The sequence below is a fragment of the Lonchura striata genome, chromosome 3 (genome assembly GCF_046129695.1).
Source record: "Lonchura striata isolate bLonStr1 chromosome 3, bLonStr1.mat, whole genome shotgun sequence".
NCBI lineage: Eukaryota > Metazoa > Chordata > Aves > Passeriformes > Estrildidae > Lonchura > Lonchura striata.
The window spans coordinates 75571298-75592354 of NC_134605.1; the positions used below are offsets into that span (position 1 = coordinate 75571298).

At 35.8% G+C, this 21057-nt stretch overlaps 1 protein-coding gene across 1 annotated transcript; it reads right to left on the reverse strand.

Annotated features, from left to right (window-relative positions):
* Positions 1-2059: 2059 nt before the first annotated feature.
* Positions 2060-19879, reverse strand: MANEA (mannosidase endo-alpha). Its single transcript, XM_021545278.2, has 5 exons — positions 19819-19879; positions 14194-14786; positions 10734-10843; positions 8377-8453; positions 2060-7099 (listed from the first exon to the last, which is right to left on the reverse strand). The coding sequence occupies exons 2-5, from the start codon at positions 14741-14743 to the stop codon at positions 6463-6465; spliced, it is 1374 nt and encodes a 457-aa protein (XP_021400953.1). The 5' UTR covers positions 14744-14786; positions 19819-19879; the 3' UTR covers positions 2060-6462.
* Between the last annotated feature and the right edge of the window lie 1178 nt (positions 19880-21057).

A 21057-nucleotide genomic window follows, 5' to 3' on the forward strand; every position in this document is an offset into this window, starting at 1 on the left:
ATGGCTGGCTACTTCTTTCTCCCCTTAAAAATCTTAGAATTATTTCTCATTTATTAACATTGCTTCCTGAGGTCAATGCCTTTGGAAGCCCTCTTTAGCTCTTTAGAACTAAAGAACTAAACTTCTTCTAGAACTAAAGAAGAATACCCTTTAAAAAGAATTATTCATTGTTATTAAAGTATTTTGAATAGTGGCAATAGTATTATGAAATACTGTCTTATTGAAAAACATACACCATATTTGAAATCATACTTCTCAAACTTTAACTGGCTATCTGATCTTAATGAGCAAGCAATCTCAACTCTATGATAAAAGTATTTTCTACCATAGTATATTAGAATTTTCCAAGAAACTTCTGTTAAAATCACAACAAACTAACATCCTAATTTTCACTACTGTTCTAAAAATCAACTGAAATTACTGCTGGTAGTTTGTTTGTTGAATCACATTGCAGTTTGAGAAATTAGTCTTGAGAGATCCTGCTGTGTTTCTATAGCAATGACTTCAAGTTATAAAACCAACACTGAAGACAGGATCCTGCTGTCAGATACATAGTGCTCATTTCCATGGACTAAAAAAAACCCAAAAAAATCTCACCCCCCTATCTCAAAAAACAAGAAACTACCTGTCATTGTGTTGGTTCTCTGGAGAGCTAGCAATACACCTCATCAAGGTTTTAAAAAACAGCTATTGTAAATAAAATTATCTTAAATACTCTAAGCAGAGACCAGATTTCAAAACAAAATTGTCTTCTAAAAACAGTATATCAGCTCTTAATGCAATAGCAGGCATTGACATTATCTAATAAAACATATCTTTTTCTCCAACATGGATTTTAGTAAGCTAGTGTATATTTTTGCTATATTATAATCTATGTTCAAAAAAAGTTTAACCATTCCTAAAATTCTCTACTTTAGAAAAGTTCAGTAGATTTTTACCCATATTTTTACATAAAATACCATATAAATGAATGTGAATACTCTGATTATTTCTAATTAAGAACACTACTTAACTGCTAGAATCAAGAAGTGAGACACTCTGAATCACTCCATGAACATTGGTAAGACCTGGGAACTGACTGAAACTGCTCCAGACTTTTTTATCCATGTAAGGACAGTAGCATTTTTCACAAAGACGTGATGAGGAAAATATTGTGTGTGCACATATTTGCATACACATATTCTAAGACCTACATTAATTTAAAAAAATTTCCACACGATTGAATGTGCTAAGCCAGCTCTGAATAGAAGCAAGAATGGAATATACAAAATAGAATTCTCATCTCTCCATAAAATCATCATGCTGTATAACTGTATGTACAGAAATACACACTACTATGCGTTTGAATTAGCTTTAATTTTTCTCATACCAGTGCAGTTTGTTAGAATGACAAAAAACATTTTTCAAACACCAAGGATGTGATTTCACACAGCCATGAAAAATAAGATGGCAATGCTTACCTTCCAAACTTTTTATATCTGAAGAGCATAATATGCTACTGGAATGCAACAAATACTTTGTTCACCCTTCTGTAGTAATCAGTTGTGAACCATTCTCCTGCAAGGCTAATTATTTGTGTGCCCATCCCTCCTAAACTTCAGTATGAACCGCAAAGTTCAATTTTACTTTGTCAACATACACTTGTACTTCAAGACTGAAGACACTTGTAACATCATGCAGTAGTAAACTCAGCAGCCTAACAAGATGTAATAAAATTAGGCCTAAAAACATCAGGAATATTGTCTATTAAAAAAAAAAAAAGTGATGAGCCTGTTGTTTTCAGTCTAATAAATTCTACACACACACAGTAATAGGAAAATAAAAATTAACTTTCAAAACTCATATTATGAAAAGACCCCACTATCACACATTCTTTTAAAAATCACTATTTTTGGGCATATATTTATTATTCATGAAAATATTCATAAGCAAAAAGATTTTCTGTAAATATCAAAGGGGATTAAAACCATTGCTTACTTAAAAGTAGCAGAATAGAGTCTGTAATTTTATTACAATGACGTATCACTTTAAAAATAATGACTTCAGGTATATGCACATGTCAAAATAGACACATAAACATTTTTTATTTTTATGTAAGCAGATTCATCTCTGTCACAGCCATGTAGGGTATTAAAAGAAGGGTATTTTTTATTTGTGTTCAACTCATATAAAGACACACTATCGATTCACAACAAATTCACCTATACAATATGAAATTCACATCAGGCTTTTCTGCCATGCCTCTAACCTTGTAGATTCTCTTTACTGAATACTCCAACTATGAAATCTTAGAAATACAGTCACTTTAGAAATTTAAAGAACATTTAACATGCTGGTCAGAAGTAAAAGATAAGAAACAAAACACTGACACAATCTTAATGAAGTAGAAAGATGAAGACAAGTACTTGTAGGACTGGGAGAAAAATTTTCACCTTATATTCAGTGGCAAATAATTTGTTTATAAATTCTTTATTTTTTATTTTTGTGTTCATGAGATTTGGAATAAACAGAGCCCTAAATCACAGTAAGTCCTTATCCATGTGCCCAGAGATACATTTACTGGCAACATAGAGCTAAAAACACTCCTGAGAGATGTTTTCAACTGAATCTAAGAACCATGTGTGAAATGTGTTAATTCAAACTATGGAGAGAATATACATATCAAATTTCATAACAAAAATGTTTCCACTGAAGGACCTTCTGCTTCAACAACCTCTTAAGAGACAAATCATTGGCACCTCAAAAGAAATGCACTAGAAAAAGATGATGAACATCAGTGTAGAAACTATATTCACCATAATCTACAGCTTGCCACTAAAACAGTAACAGCATCAGCACATGTTTGCCCACAAAATTCAGTACAATATTACAGATCTGACAGACATGCACTACTATACAAGATTTAATACACATTCTTATTTCAGAGTTGATGCACTATGCTTCAGTTCTGAGACAGCTCACAGAACTAAAACAATTTACTTGATCATAATTCACAGAAGCAGAAATGAACATATAGATTTTCTTTTAAAAATATGTTCTCTTTTTACCACAAGGACTTGCTCCGTTGACTAGAAACCATTTACCCCCTAGTGATACTCAGTCAGTAGTATGTGATTGATTACTTCAGGTATTTCTGTATTTGCAGAGGTGTAACATGGCACAATCTCTTTTAGAACTTCCCATATCATTTCAAGTACTAGGAAATAATGAATCAAATACATTTCACCAGCGTAAAAATATTAAAAACAGTCATTACAGTATTTTTTTCCAGCTGGCCAAGAAGTAACGCTAGTGGGACACCAAAGTGAAATAGGATCCATATATTCCTTAAATCTATTTCAAATCATAACATCATTACAAATGTTCTTCCCTGCTTCTCAATTTTGGTTGCATACTGGAGTCCCCTTTTCCCCCTAGTGTAATATTAAAGCTTGGAGTAACCACCTTCTTAAATACACTCACTTTTCTCCTCCCTTGCCCCTTTTAACTGTGCACTTGTAATCATCTTATTCCTTGGCATTTGTACAAATCCTTTCCCTCAGACCTATTTTTACTCAAATTTCAAATAAGTATCATGACTGCAGCAACAGTCCATAAGCAAAACTCTCCACTCCCTATGACAAGAAGCAGCACATTGATTTGCTTTAAGTACAGAGAAAGCATTAGTCAGGCAGCTGGGGTAGCTCTAGTAGCTGCTATTCCATAAACTTTCCTTAGGATCATCAAATTAAATTCTCAACTCTGAAATATTATGTGAGGTTGCATATTATGTTTTAAATCACATCAAGCACATAAAAATACACTGTGTTCAGGGGCAATGAATTTCTAGGCACTTAATTTTCATTATTTTCTACAGAAATTCTGTAAATTCGTCTGAAGGTCCCATCACACTTCAGCATGCCATGGCCCAAACTACTTCATAGCAATGGTTAAATGATACCTTTACAGCAATTCTGGAATTCTTTCAGTGTAATGGAGATCCATTACACTGCTACCATAAACTGCATTTTAAACAAGACAGATCACCTGAGTTGTACAATACCATACAACAGATTTAAAATGTTTCTATACATAGCAACAAAGGAGTGGCTTTCACAGTCACAAAGAAAAATTGCCACTAGGAGAAAGGAAGGGCTGAAAGATGAGTGCAAAGTTGTCAAGACAAGTAAAGTGCTCAGATAACTACAGTGAGAAAAGACCAGTGGATGACAAAAGTTTAAGCAAAAGGAAAACAAAGATACTTGTCCTTTCAAAAGGTTTGATTTCAGAAGATTTTTTAATAATATATGCAAACATTTAATTTTTCCCTTACATTTAAAATAAATATAAGGACTCTGGGCTGTAAAAGCATAAACATACAAAAAATTATAAAAATGAGCTATATATAGCTATTTAAGGGGTTTACAGTAAAATAAGTAATAACAAAAATAAGTAAAATAAAAAGGGGAGTAGTTAACTTGAAAGTGGTAGAAGACTAACAAGTGCTTTTTATGTCTCAGAAACTATTTTTTGACTGTGGTCATGCCTATGTCTATGTCAGTTTACCCACCTGAGTATGGCAAAAACAAATAAGTATCAGTAAACATTTCTTTCAGAAGCATTTCAGACCTTGCAGAAATGCAATAGGAAAGTACAAAAAAATATGAAAAGAGAGATTGTAAGACTCCAGTAAATCTAGAGGCACACTTCAACATGCCAGGTTATATATCTGCCATTCAATTTCTGAATTTTTTCAAGCAGCTGAGGGCATTAGATGACACCTCATCACTTCAGCAAGCACAAAGAAACAACAAAAAAATGAACCATAAAAAAGTAAGAGATAAATAAACAAATCTTTTTCATAACAAAAAGACTCTAGAAATTTATAGTGGTAACTGGTTAACATTTATTTGGAATGAAAAAGATTTCTGGAAAAAAAAAATATTAGTTTGGTTTCTGTTTTAACAGAAATCCTCATATTCACCTTACCACTTAACAGATTACAGTGAGATCTCAGTAAAGAGTGTAATTTTCATGAATTCTGCTGACATCAGTAGAATTCTAGCTGTTACTAGTGGTCACAACAGTCTGAGCATATGAACTAAAACACAGGATCAAAACCTTATATGCCAATTAAAAAAAATAAACAACTAAGAAAGAATCCACTTGGCTAGGATTAAATGTTTGACGCGAATTAACAAAACACTGCAATTTCTACTATTCCAAAGTTTACGGCTTTGTTATGAAACGCTATGAAAATCCCAAAAAAATGCATGGCTGAGGAGGTATGTCTGTGTGATTGAACCTTTCAAACCTCATAAAAAACACCAGTTAATAATCACAACATTTAACAGACGAGATTCTTAGGACTGAAAATACTCATTTCCAGCCATACCATAGTCTTACAGGTAGCATTGTTATTCAGCTTATCTGAGTAACAGCAAGATTTTAGTATTTACAATTGTGAATCCTGGAACAACTAAATGGACTAGGTGAAAAAGAGAAATCTCAGATTTCAAATTAAACAAATGGGTAGTTGCTCTCATTGCTACCAAACTAGGTTGCTCCTAATTCAGAATCAAAAAAAGTATTTCCTACAATTAAGTTATTGTAGAACGAGTAAGATACTGAGTTTAGAAAGTAGACATTTAAAAAAGCACACTGTGTATGCAGTCAATTAGCAGAAAATAAGCAACAATGGAAATTTTAATAAATTTTTTGCATCTTTAGGGTTTTTTTTCCCCTCAAAAAATGTTTTCCACCGTAATCCAAACTTTTTTTTTTTAATTCAGAGTAAGAGAAAGAAAACGGTCCCAGTCAGTATCCAGTAATCAGCAAAAGTCGACACCATGTACCAAAAAGAAAAAAATATAAGCAAAGTAGAAATCTTTCAGCAGTTCTTTGAAACATTCTTTCAAATACTATTTTTTTTTCAAACAAAACCCAGTGGTGCTGCATCACACATAACTCTTCAGTGCTTTTACCACAAGCTAGCCATATGTCAAGAACTCCATATGCAAAGCATCATAAAGCATAAATGTAGATTTTTCCACACACTATAGACATGCATCCTGCAAGAAGCTATAAGGATTTAGATTACAACATCAGTTTGATTAGAAACACAATTACAGGAATAAAAGAAGGAAGAAACTGTGCCAGTTTTTTTGTTATACTTTGGTCATGTCGCGTTATCCCATGCAGATGTTCTGAAAATTCAGCATGCAAGTTACAAAGTTAAATAAAAAAACAAACAAAAACAAATTAACAACTAAGAGCTTTCCCTGAATATTTTTGAACTAAAATATCCAGTACAACAGAATTACCAATAATCTCATAATTTTTTTACTTTTCAAAATTAAAATTCAGTAGTAGTGCATATACATTCAAAAGATACAAGAAAGATATTTAGTAACAGATTCTTCAGCTCTCAATTTCTTTCTCAATACAATCAATGCATTAGGAAACAGCTGCAGCTGGGACAGCTCACATAAGCCACTGTTCTTGTTCTTTTCTGTACTTCTCAGACCACTTCTGGGTAAGCTCAAGGTAAACATTTGGTTTATGGGGTTTATAATCAAGGTAAACCACCTGTCCAGTCCGTTTTGGGACAGCTTTTTCAATCTGAGTTCCCTCGTGCCATTCATTAAAAGATGTAATGGAAATAATTTCTGGTCGCACCAGAAGGGCTGCACTGAAGGCAGTCTCATAGTACTTCCCATTGACACGGTTCCGCGTGTTGTGGTTGTTCCATGGTCGGATGCTGGTATCAATATAACCTGGCCCCACACTTGGAATAAACATTAAGTTGTTACTATCACAAAAGGCTTTTAAACTTGCCCAATTATGATGAGATGAGCCATAGGAGAAGCCATTGGTGGCAAAGTACGTATACATTCCATCGAAACCACTTCTGTGAATGTCATGCTTATGTCTTTCTTCTACAAGAAGTGCAATGAATAATGCATCATAGGGAGTATTTCGAATACTCTGGGATCCAGACATAGTTAACAGATTTGCCCATATTTCAGGAATTGTTACGTAAGAGTCATAAACATAAAACATGGGAAGAAGTCTGCCTGTGCTGGTCTTGTGCCTATAAAAGGCTGGATGGCTTCCGTATCTACAAAGCAAACAAGTATCGTTAAGATAAAATTTATCATTTGGAAAATACTGTTGTACAACCTGAGCTGAAGACTCTTCCAAAAAATGAATTTAAAAAGACAGGACATGGACTTTGAAACACAAAACATCATGTCCACAAAACTTCAGTCCAGAGCTTGCTGAAGTATCAAACAATGACTCTTCAAAAAACCTTTAAAATACTACAAATTAGCAACTGTCCTGGGTTTGGCAAGGAATAGAGTTAATATTCTTAGTAGCTGCTCCAGTGCTGTGTCTTTTTGGTTTCTTTTTTTGATTTAGCATGAGAATAAAACTGATGCTTTGTCTGCTGTTAAGTAGTGCTTATCCTAAGTCAAGGACTTCTCAGTGTCTCCTGCTCTGCCAGTGAGGAACTGCACAAAAAGCTGGGAGGAAGGAAGGCCAGGACAGCTGACCTAAGCTGGCCAAAGAGATATGCCACACTTCAGAATGTCATGCCCATATATAAACTGAGGGAGCTGCCTGGAAGGGGACGGAACATTGCCCTGGGCTGAGCTGGGTACTGTTCAGAAGGTGGTGAGCAATTTGTCTCAGATTTTGTTACTCTCTCTCCTTCTTCTTTCCATTACCATTCTATTCATTTCCATTATAATACTATTTTGTTTCAATCATTAAATTGCTCTTATCTCAATCCACAAAGTCTATATTTTCTTTCTGATTGACTTCTCCAGTGCTGAGGGATGTCAGGGGAAACAAGGGGCACTTGGTGATATCCAGTTGCTGGCTGGTGTTAAACTGTGACAGTAACTTAGTGTCAAACTGTGCTACAGTTATCAGCTTCCTCTGAAGGGCAACTCTCTAATTCAGCATGAAATAAAGACAGTCTAAGCAGCACTGATAAGCAAAACACCTAACAAATGTATGGAAATTGTCAAGATAAATTAAAATCATTAGAGGTCAACACAATAAAGCTCTATCTGCTAGTTTATCATTATCAAAATGTACATTTTATTTAATTATAAATCATGTTGCTAATCTGAAGTATCTAATGTATGACTTGTGACATTAAAAGACTGTAGAAAGCAATTTAAATTTGAGAATCTATGTAAAATTCACACTTGAGGATTTATAAAAAAGACTGATTTTTGCAGAGTTGAAATACGAACAAAGTTTCTTTTAGTTCTCTTCAGTCTCTGTAGGCATTATAAGCTATTTTTATAAGCTTTAGTTCATATACCAAAGTCCCCTAAACCAGCAGGTAAGAAACTCCAGGGACACCATTCTGAAAAAACTCACTTGTCAATGATGTACTTGACATTGTGGTACATGCTGCGATCATCTCTGTCTTTGTAAGGTTCGATATGAAAAGTGACCTGAAAGATGAAAACAAAGCAACAGCAACACAAACATAAAACACTACTGAATACGTGGGCACTGGGTACTATATAAAGCAAGTACCAGCCAAATATGTAATTCTTTACAGACCAAACATTTCATCAGTCTATACTAATAATAATCCAACCCTGCACTACAGACATTAGAAGTTTCCAATTCCATGAAATTTGGTATTAAATACTTAGGTTTTTTACATTAAAACAGAGCACTGTTCTTGTTTACCCTAGATTACAGCAAGTGGTAATCATGCTTCATAAAAATTAAAAAGCTACAAAACCTAAAACTTAAAACAAAATATTATCTATTTGAATGTCAAAGAACTGATAAACTAATGAAACATTTTAATATTTAATTTCTAACTAATGTATTAAAATCTGCTAAAGATAATGCTCCAAGGATAGTTTTCAGAGTCTAAATACATTTTAAGATATGCAAAATGAAAACTTAAATTTTATAGATTTATCAACAACAACAAGCTCTTGGAAATAAATATAATATAATGTACTGCTATTGCTCTGAATGTCAAGCCTGGAGCTTATGGAATTGATTAACTAGTGTGTGTGAATTCCAATGTAAAAATGAATTTGTTTTCAAATAGACAATCATGGAAGAATACATTACATTAATCACAGCAACAACTTTTTCAGAAGCAATTTTAGAGCAGAATGTATTTAATAAAGTCTTTGACAACTCTGCAAGAGTAGAAAAATTCCATTGCGGAGCCAGTCTCTCCTTTATTAAGTAGAAACTATAGAAAAATAGTGTTAGACTAAATCACTGACTGACAGTAGAGGCTGAAAAGCACTATAATTTCATCTTCCATTTCCAACTATGAAAATCAGACAAATCAAAAGGGTGTATTTTCTCCCAGATTTCTATTTAGCAAACGTAACAGAAATATATTTTGTATTTTGGCTTTGGTCTACAATGGACTTATTCTAATAACTTACTAGTGCAAGAATGCTTAAAAACATTACAGTGAAGGTAGCCCTTCCTGCAATATCTATACTGAATATCTGTACTCCAGTAATTCTTCCAAGTGGTAACTGCAGCTTCATTCATACTGCAATCATTAGCACACTTTTACACACTACTGTACTTTCCTTGGTAGCTTATTTAATTTGGCCTTGACTCCTTTGAGACTTGAATGCTTAACAAATTCTTTTAGGTGAGAGCAAACTCCATTAAATGGTCTGAAAATTTTGAGGAAGGACAATACCTTTCTTCTGTCCTTTTAGAAATTTATTATTAGAGTGCAATCTATATTATATAATGCAAATCACACAGGATTTTTAACAGTTTCAAAATTACTTCTGTAAGTGATTTAATTATCCTATTTTCCTCCTGCTTGCTAAGGAATTTACAGTTACATCCAGTGACAGGAAATTTCACTGACAATCTGCAACTTGCATAACAAACTAAAACTCGAGCAGATGAACAGGCTCTGTGTTAAGTACACAGTACAGACAGCACACTCCAGAGATGAAACATATGCAGCTACTTAAAAACTCAAATTCATTACCTGGGAGAGATTAAAATGAAATACACATTTTCATTATCACAAAGGGAAATACAAGTTTTATTCTAATAATAAACAAAATCAAACCAAATTTAAGATTCTACTGATCAATTAATGTATTTTTTAAACTGACTTGATATTTCACCTATTTTAAGAATCCAATAACTTAGCCCTCCTGTCCTGTCATGCCCTGAAGTAACCTTAAAGTCTGAGTAGCATGTCTCTGACCTTATAGTCCAAAACAAGTGTTTCTGATACTTTCTGGAATAAAGACATTTATTCAAACTAGATATTCCAAATTTGTCTTTATTTCTCATAGATGATCACTCCTGACCTCTATGATCAGGTGCTAGAAAGTTATGAAATAATGCAAAATGAAGATGAGTCTTTCTCCTTTCTCAAAGTTTCTTAGTTTATAGCTCACTGTATTTCATAGTATTTTGGAATATGTAATACTTCCCTCAACTCCCAAGACTCACTGGAAAACAACATAATGTCTTATTTTAAAAACTGTTTTCTGAAAAGAAATTAGAAAAGAATAAAAATCCACAACACTATACCTCAGACTCTGCAAGCTAAAGCAGATGACAATATTTATTCTGTTTATAAAGGAATATTACTCTGGTCCTACAAAAGTTCAGTACAATTCAAAGACTTCCATAAACAAAAAGAAGTGCAGTATAATAGCAAAGTTTACTTTCCTAATTGCTCCTATTATATGCATCTAGACATACTTTACCTTTAGGTTGTATTTGTGTGCATAGTCCAAAACAACTGGCACTAAATCATCAGTAGGCTCTCCATTTTCATCAGCCATACCTGGTGGGTACCATGAAAGAACTATTACACCTGAAAGTACAAAAATTGAGTTTTAAATCATGTTGTTTAAAATATTACAGGTATACTGTAACATTGTCATGAGTTACAATTATTGATGTGAAATCTACATAAAATAAATCAGAATCTCAAATTACTTTTTAATCAGTTACAAAATCTCAGTATTCTCAGAGTGGAATTTAACAACTCTCATTATAGGACTGCAAAACAAACAATGGTTAGATCATTTATCAGGGGATCCAATCTGTACTCAGTGTCCTAAGCCTAACACATAAGAGCTGTTCCCTCCCACTTTTCAGCACACCACTCCAACCTTCAGCATGGACAAGATGAAAAGTGTGCTCCCCTCTAAGGCATTAAAGTTACACCATGATACAGGCAGAGAATATCAAGATACATGGGTTATAGAATAGGCAAGAGATGTGAGAGCTGTGCATGTGATGAAAGACATTCTTATCTTATGGAACTTTATTCCCCATCTTATTTCTTCATTGTACCTCTGGCTCAAATATAAAACAACCATTTATTACTAGAAGCAGTGATTCAATCCCACAACCTTCTTTCTTGCTTGTACAGTTACTATGGTGTAATCCATCCTTCCAAGCATGTGAAATTAGTTTTTAAATTTATTATCTTCAAAAATGCCTGAGTAACTCAATAATTTAAGGATGTTACCAGTGCTGTGGAGAAAAAAAGACAACAAATAACGTCTTCATACTGTAAATTTTTCTGATGCTCTCCAAGAATAGCAAAAGAACACACTCTTCAGAAAGGCAAAACCCGTTCCTTCTAAAATAAAATGCAGTCAAAAAAACAGATTGTATCTTTTAAATGCACAGCTGGAAACAATATCAAAAAGAAGCTAAGTCTGAAAAAAATACATGAAATACTGATGTAGGAATATTTTCCTATCAATGATATTTAGAACATATAGAAGAATAAGTCAATGTGGTTCTTTTTAACTAGGTAATGATTTAAGGAAATGAATAAATTCACTGAGCTAGGGAAGTATATATTCTAAATTCCACCTACTTAACTAGCATTATACAATTTCTGACCAACAATTTCCAACAAACAATTTGAAAATTAGGAAAAAGAAGCCACAGATTACAGTGAGTACGTAGTCACACAATATCCAAACCAGAAATTTCGGCTCACCACACACAGAAGGGAGTTTAACTACCCTTAGGCACACTATCTCTGCATTTTATCAAAAAGAAAATCACGAATAACAGATAATCACAAGAGACAGTCTGCTCAAGGAAAGCAAAATGAAATATTTTACTGCATTTTGTCGTACTATCTTTTATTTCACACAAAAGCAAAGGACTAAATGTAAATGAGTAAGGTGTTATGGCAAGCAGAACAGCAACAAATCCAGATTATCTTGACAAGACCCTTTTTTACACCTTTAGGAAATATGTAAAAGTTCAGGAGACAGAATTATTAATCAAGGAACCTAAATTCACACTGGTCTTTTCCTGAAAAAGTCTACTACACACTTTCTTTCCTATGGTTAAAAAATAAAGTTATATACCACTTAAAGAGTCAAAAAAAAAAAAAAAAAAAAAAAAAAGAGGATGGACTTGACACTAAAAACAATGTCATAAATGTTTTTAAAAGCAGAATAGTCACTAAAACAAAAAATGGACTATTGCAAAGAAAAGGCTGGTGCAAAAAAAATTTCCTTAACCAATCTTATTAATAAAATTTACTGGTTTAATCTGTAAAATATTAGGAAATTATTATTTAAGAATTGTAAAATATAAGAAGAAGACAGGGAAGCATGAGATTTCTGTTTGTTCTGATTGTTGCCCCAATCTCTTACGCGCCTTCAATCATTAGACAATATTTGCTGAAAGAACCACTTACATTTCTCTTTTTTCGTAAGATCCTTGATAAAGCCTCAAAAATGGCTAGAAAAAATTATTATGTGACTGTAAAATACAGTCATGGATGAGACACTGGCTAAGAGAGAAAAAGTAGAAATTGTAAGTAGTCAGCCTCACAGTACGCAAAAAATGAATGAAGTATAATTAAAAAAAAAATTGATGATTTATGTTAGTCAAATCTAGATGGAAGAGGACAAATTCAATTGTACTTAAATCCTTAAGTGAGAATAGCAGCAGGAAAAAGTGACTCTTTATAAGTATCAATGTCACAGGAAGTCTGAACTACTCATTCACATTGCTGAGTTTTAACTGGAAAACTGACTGAAGTTACTAAAAAAAATGATTATGCAAAGCATTCTTCCTAGTAATTGGCACCTTTTTCACCAGGAGTTCAACTTTCTTAGACATCTGTATTAAGAGGATGAGAAACATCACATATTCTTCTAAAGCTGCAAGTGCCCCCCTTGCCTTCATTGCACTATCATAAATTATTTTGGTCTAGGTTGCTTAGTTGCTTACTGGCAACTTGTATCTGAGATTTCTCTGCAACAGTCTTGTTACTCCTGTTCATGGAGTTATGTTACTGAAGAGGGTGAGAAATTTCCTATGATTTTATTAACCCTTGTATAAAATAAAGGTTAGGTTAAAACCCACAAGATGACAACAACCAAGAAGTAGACACTACACAAGTAAACATTGCCAATCAAAATATAACAATTACATTAAACTGTAATGATTAGATGAATGAAGGACATTCAATACAAGGTGATTAGCAGTATCAATAATGCTATTAGCTTTGGTCATGCTGTTCCAACTACATTTACAGAAGCTGTTCAGAATTTAGTATTAGCCTATATGACTGCTTATTTTAAAGAAGATTAACATAAAAAGGACAATAAAGCCCAACAAGGAACAAGATCAAAAATACATTGAATGTTCTTATGTTTGCAGTTCACCTTATTTAGAAAAAGGGAACATCAATTTGCATTGAAAGAAGATACTTTTGGATAGTAAGGAATTAATACTCAATTGTTACTGCACACACACAGCATTCACAGAAAACCCCACTCATATTTGAACAGGCTGCTCCTTAAGCATGCTAGCATGATTTACTGAAACCTGTCCTTTAAACTGAAGTATTCATCTCCAAAAATAAAATACACAAACAACATATTCCAGTCAAGGTTTCTGTTTTTTCATGTATGTTATCAGTGTTTAGCAGTAAGTAATGAAAAACATGTACCTACAGTATTACAAACACCGTTCTTACATTTCTGTGCTGTTACACTCATCAGACACAGCTCTGAAGATGTAGGTTTCAGTTGAGGGTTAAAACTCAGAGATACAAAGACATTTACTAGTTTCAGACATTTCCTGAATTACACAGAAAAACAGATAGCTCAGTTGTGCTCATTCACAGATGTAAGGCTGGATAAATGAACAACATGCTGAAATGTTAACATTCATTACCAGTTGAAGCTGTACGCATTTGCATCATGTGGGCTTCTATGACAGTAGGGTCTTTGGAACTGTAAGATCCAAGTTCTGGATAAAAGTTGGCCCCAATGTCCTCAGGAGGATTATGCCTTCCCTTTGGATAATTGTTTGCAATTTTGGGATCCCAATGTGGCAACAACGGATGATTCCAGTGAATATATTTACCATCAAACTGTGGATTCCCATACCAAGTATAGTAGAATATGTGAAAGTTATAATTAGGAGAAGAAAGCTCCTCTTCCAGCTTTTTTACTGGAGACATAGATGCCTTCATAGTATTGACAGCAATACTATGCAAATTACTGACACGTGTTACAGTATCTCCTTGAGCCCTATTTAGCAAGTTCTGCTTACTGTCTAAGAGCACTGTCCGTTGTTGAAGCTCCGGCAACAAACCAAGTCCAAATGGATCCCCAAAGCCAGCTCTGTCAGGTCTCAGAGTCTTCAAAGCCATCATTATGGAGCAAATAAACAAAATAAAAAGCAACAAAATGATGCATGTTCTTCTGCGAAATCTTGCCATGATGTCATAGTTCAGAATCCCAACAGAAGGATTTTGGCCGGAACTGATCAAAAGACAAAATATTTTTAAGTCAGATTTCTTATTACCTAGTATTTAGCAGTATGAAATGCTTCATAAAATCTCTACATAATAAAAATAACAAGAGACAAATGTGACGCATACACTGACCACAGAACTAAGAGACTGTGGAGGATGAGGTACACAAACAAAATCCCATTTCCTTCTTTGAGAACATATGTCACATTTTGAGGTTCTACCACCAAAGATATATTTTATAACATATTTTACTTTTGAACTTAATTTTTATCCTAACCTGGGCAAATCCCATGAAATGGAAATTCTGGTTACATTACTTCAGAACTACTATGTTTTGCAAATGCTATTCAGGTAGCAATAATAAAGAAAACAGAAGAAAAAAACAGAAGCTATGAAAGGACACTAACAGAGCAGAACAAGAGTAAAAAACAAAATGGGGTATGACAGAACTACAGCTTGTGTTCAGAATGCAGGTTTCATTTACTAACCTATTTACTGACTTGAGACCAAGCACTTTGCGTTCTGTTAACCAATACATTAACAAAATACTCCAGCAAACTAAATTTGAAACAATGATGTTTTACAACTTTACAGATCTAAAATTTTAATTTTTTTTCTGAACCGCATAAGCAAAAAACAGCATAGCATTAAGGATGTAGATCAAACAGAAAGCTTGTAAGTTAGCTGCTGGCAGCCAGTTAGTACAATGTCACAGCTGCCTGACACTTCATGTAGTGTTCCAGGGCTAAATTAAAAACATGACCAATGGTACACAGCAAGATTTGAATCATGAAACTAGGGGGAAGAAAATCATTATAATGGAAGGCCTGGTCATTTTATTTATAACTTTAATTCCTGTACAACATTATCACAAGAGAACCAGAGAAAAGGATTAACAAAATATAGGTTACCACAGAATTCTGTGGAACAAGATTATGCATAAAATTGACAACACTAAACCAGTAAACCTAAGAATTAATTTCTGATTCAAGGGTCATTCGACATAGTATAGCTGTGATTTCTATTTCTGTCACTGACCTGCAAATTTTAGACTCTTATTTTAATTTACTGAGCTATACACAGGTAGTTTTAAAATACTTGTAAATTATTTGACCTTAGTTTCCTACCAGTGCATTAATATAGAGCTCAGTTGTCACAATATGCTGCTTACTACTGCTATGATAATTTTAGATAAGCAGTCTTAGAATATGTTTTTTAACAATACAGCCTGAATTGGAATAGCAGTATTACACTCCCATTTCCAATATTAATCCATTCTTCTACTGTCTGTTATAACTTCTGGGATTCATTTGGTCACTCATTTACTTTAAGAGAAAAGTCCAGTTAACATTGCAAAAATAAACAACAAAATCCCAATGCACTTTCACCTTGTTAGAGAGTGAACTCAGTTGAATGAGAATCACAGCACTAAAGCCAACAAAGAACAGATGGAACAAGGCAAGACTATGATGTTCATTTTGCCCAACTGGATTCTGAAACCATACATTTGGCTACTGTCAGGGAAAATGATTTTACAGCATACATGCTTACAGGATTTCACATCGCTTTACGTCAAAATACAGGGTTCTTCTTCTATGGCTAACAATCCATCCCCATGATTTGAGAATTCTGTCAGAGATTGTCTGGAGTATAGAACACTTACTTTAATAAGAAATTAACTTTAAATACACTCAAACTGCTCCTGCTATTTTTCATTACCTTTTCAGTCTTCTTCATAGTATATTATGCTACCTCTACCTGGTAATTTAACTCAATTTTCAGATTAGATAAACTGAAGTTTTCTGAAGGGTTAGGATTTTTGTTTTTAAGGAAACAATATTATCCATCTGACTAGTGTATTAATATATTCCATTTAATTTAAATAAAATTCCACTGATCTTCATTAAACAACATACAGGACTACCAGAGATAAACCACCTCTGCAATTATAATTTTATCTCTTCTGTGAAGAAGAATTCATGACTGCAATGTCACAAGGTTTGTCATTTGGGTTTTCCTATTCCATACCAAAGAAGCTGTTCCTTTTTATTCTTGGTTGACATATCAGCTACTCAATGCCTCCTGTTTAGATCAAGACTTCACAACCATTCAGTCATTTGTCTACAGTGTCAGGAATTGATCTTGGTGCACCACATTATTATTTCAACAAGAATTTTTTTATAGGGAACATTCACCATTGAAGTATACTAAAAAATGAGCAGCATGCCCACTAGTATTTGACTAGCATTAAGACATACCCTGGTCTACTATATCATATGATGAACTTCTGCTATGCTTATACAGAGGCTCAGCATCAAAGTGCAAAATTTCTAGAACAAGGAAGTGATATCTATGGTAAATAAAGGCTTGTGTTTTAGGGAGACATCAGTCTCAATGACAATAATGTAATTCACACCTGGCACAGATACCTATATTGTAAAAGCTGCATCAAAGAGCTACAGGTTGGCAGTGCTTCATGTGTCATTTAATCTTGCTCAGATCTACTTTTCAGAGACAGTGACAGATAAACTACCCTGATCAATGCTAGTGCCACAGCAGAATGGCAATAATGGAGAAACAGACTGAGCAAACATGCTTGTGAAACAGATACATGAAATAATGTCTATCCCTGGAAGTGGAAAAACCTTAAAAATGCATTTCTTATTCAACAGTCATTAGACAAAGAACATTCAAATTTTAGAGTCTGACTGCAATACACTGAGGTACACGTCACTCCTACAGACTTAGGAAGTATCCTGCCTTGGACTTTTGGGTGCACTTGGATCTAACAGCAATTGACGTTCTCGGTAGGAATAAGTCAGGCTGAATAACTTCAGCTTTATGAAGGTTAAGTTGTTGCATGCAGTTACCCTGACTCAGAAGCTTTTGGATTCAAACTCCATGTTTGTTCACACATATAGGTGTACCACACAAAAATGTAAGCAGTTTGGGTTCCTTCTCTTGACTACTCAACAAATTTTAAAATAAGAAAAAAACCATCTGTAACAGGTCAGAGTTTCTCCTTTAATGAATACAGATAGTAGTTTCCTTTATAATATGAGAAAAATATGACACTTTACTAGGAAAAGTTAAAACCTGTATTTCCTCAACATCCAGTTCTTTTCTCAAAAAACCCCAGAACATCTGACACAGTTGTTTTACTTTTTAGTTTGCAAATAACTATACAGAATTGAAAAAGCACAAAATACATGTAAGTCTATCCCATTATGATCATCCCTGTTCCAAATTAATTTGGGTTTTTTTGGTAATAAGTAGCATTAAATTCATCATAGTAGGCAAAACTTCCAGATGTTCTTCTTAAAACAACTCCTACATGAAGAAAAAAAAGGGTCTATGAGAAAGTCGGAGTAATTTTCCTAACTGTTCCACATACTTAATTGAATGTCTCAAGCTCTTACTCAACAGTGATTTTTTTTCTCCCTCAATACTGCTTTTTATACCCTTAAGTTACTGTGCAAGGAAACCTTCTGTTTGTCCTTTCCACTATAGGAAGAAAAAACCATACAGATATACAGATGATGAGCTTTTCTTCCCCTGGCGTATTTCCCCAAAATGAATCTTTCTTTAGTCAGAGAAGAAAAAGCAATTTAAAAAAGTGGTTGAAAGGGACGATGGTGCTTAATTACTTGAGATAATTTTGGTAAGGCAATTCAAGTTTTAGTGCCTTGCCTAGTGGGTTGCTTTTTTTCAGTTTTACAAATTCCAAAAAAGAAATACACTATGCAAAGAAAGTAGGTTGAGATAAAACAGATTTACCTAGTTTAGCAAGAATCAGCAAATACTATAATTTATTTGCTCTGAAGTTCCTTAACCATAAAAAATGGAAATGCAACATAGGGGAGAGCTCTGAAAATCTGATTTTACTGATCAAGGGTAAGGTCATCCAGAAGCCACTGAGGCTGGTAGCTCATGGATGGGATCAAAGCTTCTCAGCTAAGTTATCTAAACTTAGTTTCTACTAGGTTTTCCCAGTTCAAAGAAGCTGAAAACTCTGACAGATCAGCTCTAGAGCTAGACCTTAAAGCCTCAATTCTGGAGCTAGAGTGCAGATGTGCACCTAGAACATTAATTCAGTTTCCAAGTGACTGACCAAGTGAGGACTGGTAAAAGTGTTAAAAGCACATTTACATAGCACATTGTGATCTGGAGATCACAAAGAGTAAAAAGCAACAGAAGCTGACTACTATATGTGTACGTACATTGCGAGTGTTTCTAGTATTAGGAAGAACCTGGGAACTTCTCAAAAACTTTCTGTATATGAAAAGTCTTCTCCTAAAGCCTTTTTAAAAAAATAGCTTGAAAATCATTAAAGATATAAGAAAACATTAGATACGGCATGCAGACACTTCACAGCTGTGTTACATGCTAAAAAGGTATATCTTTAAACACTTCCAATAACAGATTTCTTTCACGTCTACTGAATTTAGAAAAAGGCATTTAAAATCCGACAACCAGAAAACAGAAACTGTGATTTGAATTTAAGAAAGACAGCAGTAGCAACAAAACACAATCCTTCAGGATTCTTTGCTGTAGAGGCGGTAAGAGAGCCTCCAGCACTTGCCTTCAACATGCCAGCCTTCTGTTTCGAAAGGCCATGGAAACACACCTAACTGGGCGGCTGCAGGCCACGAGAGGAGAGCACCCTTCATTCCCGGGAGCTGCCCGGGGCAGCTCGGAGCCAGGCTGCTGACAAGAGCCGAAAGCAAGGGCGGGAGCAGACCCACTCCGCCGCGCTGCTCGCACGCCCCGAGCCAGGCACAGAGCTCCGGGCGCTCTCGCTCCGCTCCCCCTCTGCGGAACCAAGGCCGGCCCCCACCCCAGCAGCCCCAGCCGCGGGCGGGGGGCGCGGCGAGGCTTCCACAGCGGGGAGGAGGCAAGGCACCGCCCGCGGGGTGCCGCGGCCCCTCTGACAGCGGCTGCGGGCGGGCGCCGTGCCGTCCCCTCGCGGCCTCTGCCAGCCCCGAGCAGCCGCTCCCGGCGCCCGGGGCCGGCCGGGCTCGGGCCGCGCCGTTACTCACCCGCGGGAGGCCGGGCCGCTGCCGGCGGGCGCGCGCGCGGGGCGCCCCTGCGGGAGCGCGCGGGCCGGGCCGGGCCGGGCCGGGGCGGCGGCGGCGCGTGCGCCAGCGGGGCGCATGCGCGGGGCGGGCGGCGGCGGGCCCCGTTGGCCCCGTTATCCTGCGGGGAGAGCCGCGCCGCGCTCCCGCCTTTCCCGCTGGGAACTGGGGACCTGCGGCTGCTGAAGGACAGGGCCTCCGCTGGGCTTTCACCTTGTGTTCGCTTCTTTCTTTCTTTCTTTCTTTCTTTCTTTTATTTTTTTTTATTATTTTTTTTCCTTACTCGAAAGGCCTAAAAAAAAAAAAATCTTTCAGTTCATTAAAAGCGTTTGCTGGGGTGTAGTTCACTTTTCAGCTGTGAAATGGTAGTCATAGAATCAATTTAGGATGAGATCATCGACTCCAAGCTATGGCCGAACAGCTCCCTGTCCACTAGACCATGGCACTGCATGCCACATCCAGTCTCCTTAAACACGGCCAGGGATAGTAGCTCCACCACCTCCATGGGCAGTCTGTTCCAATGTCTAATCACCCTTATGTGAAGAAATGCCTCCCAATGTCTAACCTGAATATCCCTTCCCGCAGCATAATGCTTATGTCATCTCATCCTGTCACTAGTTGCCTGGGAGAAGAAGCTGACCTTCCCACCCGGCTACAACCTCCTTTCACCCCTGAGCCTTCTCCTCCTGGCTAAACAATCCCAGCTCCCTCAGCTGCTCCTCATGGAACATGTGCTTCAGGCCCTTCACCTGCTTTGGTGCCCTCTCTAGCCTGATGCCCAAAACTGAGCAAGAAAATAAAATTCTATTGTCAGATGGCTACCGAGCCGAATTTGTTTATTCAGTGCTAGGAGTGAGGAGAATCTTTCTGCCAAAAACTCACTCAATCCTCTTTATAGCTTTCAGCTACATTTTAAAAGTCCTTCCATGCAAGGTCACAATTACAACATATCATTAGCATACTCATATTTGCATAAAGCTGTGTCATGGTTTTATACGTTTTTAGCTTCTGCGCATGTGTCAGTTCCTTCTGAGGTGGTCATCAGTCTTCTAGTGGTCTTTTGATGAAGGCTTCTGTAGTCTTCCTCGCATTTGAACTTTTCACCTCTAGCACACGCCTGATGCTTCTTGTTTTTCAGTCTAACTTGTTTTTAGCTAATTTTGCAGTTTTGCAGGTTCCATTAAAACTTGCTATCTTGCTCTT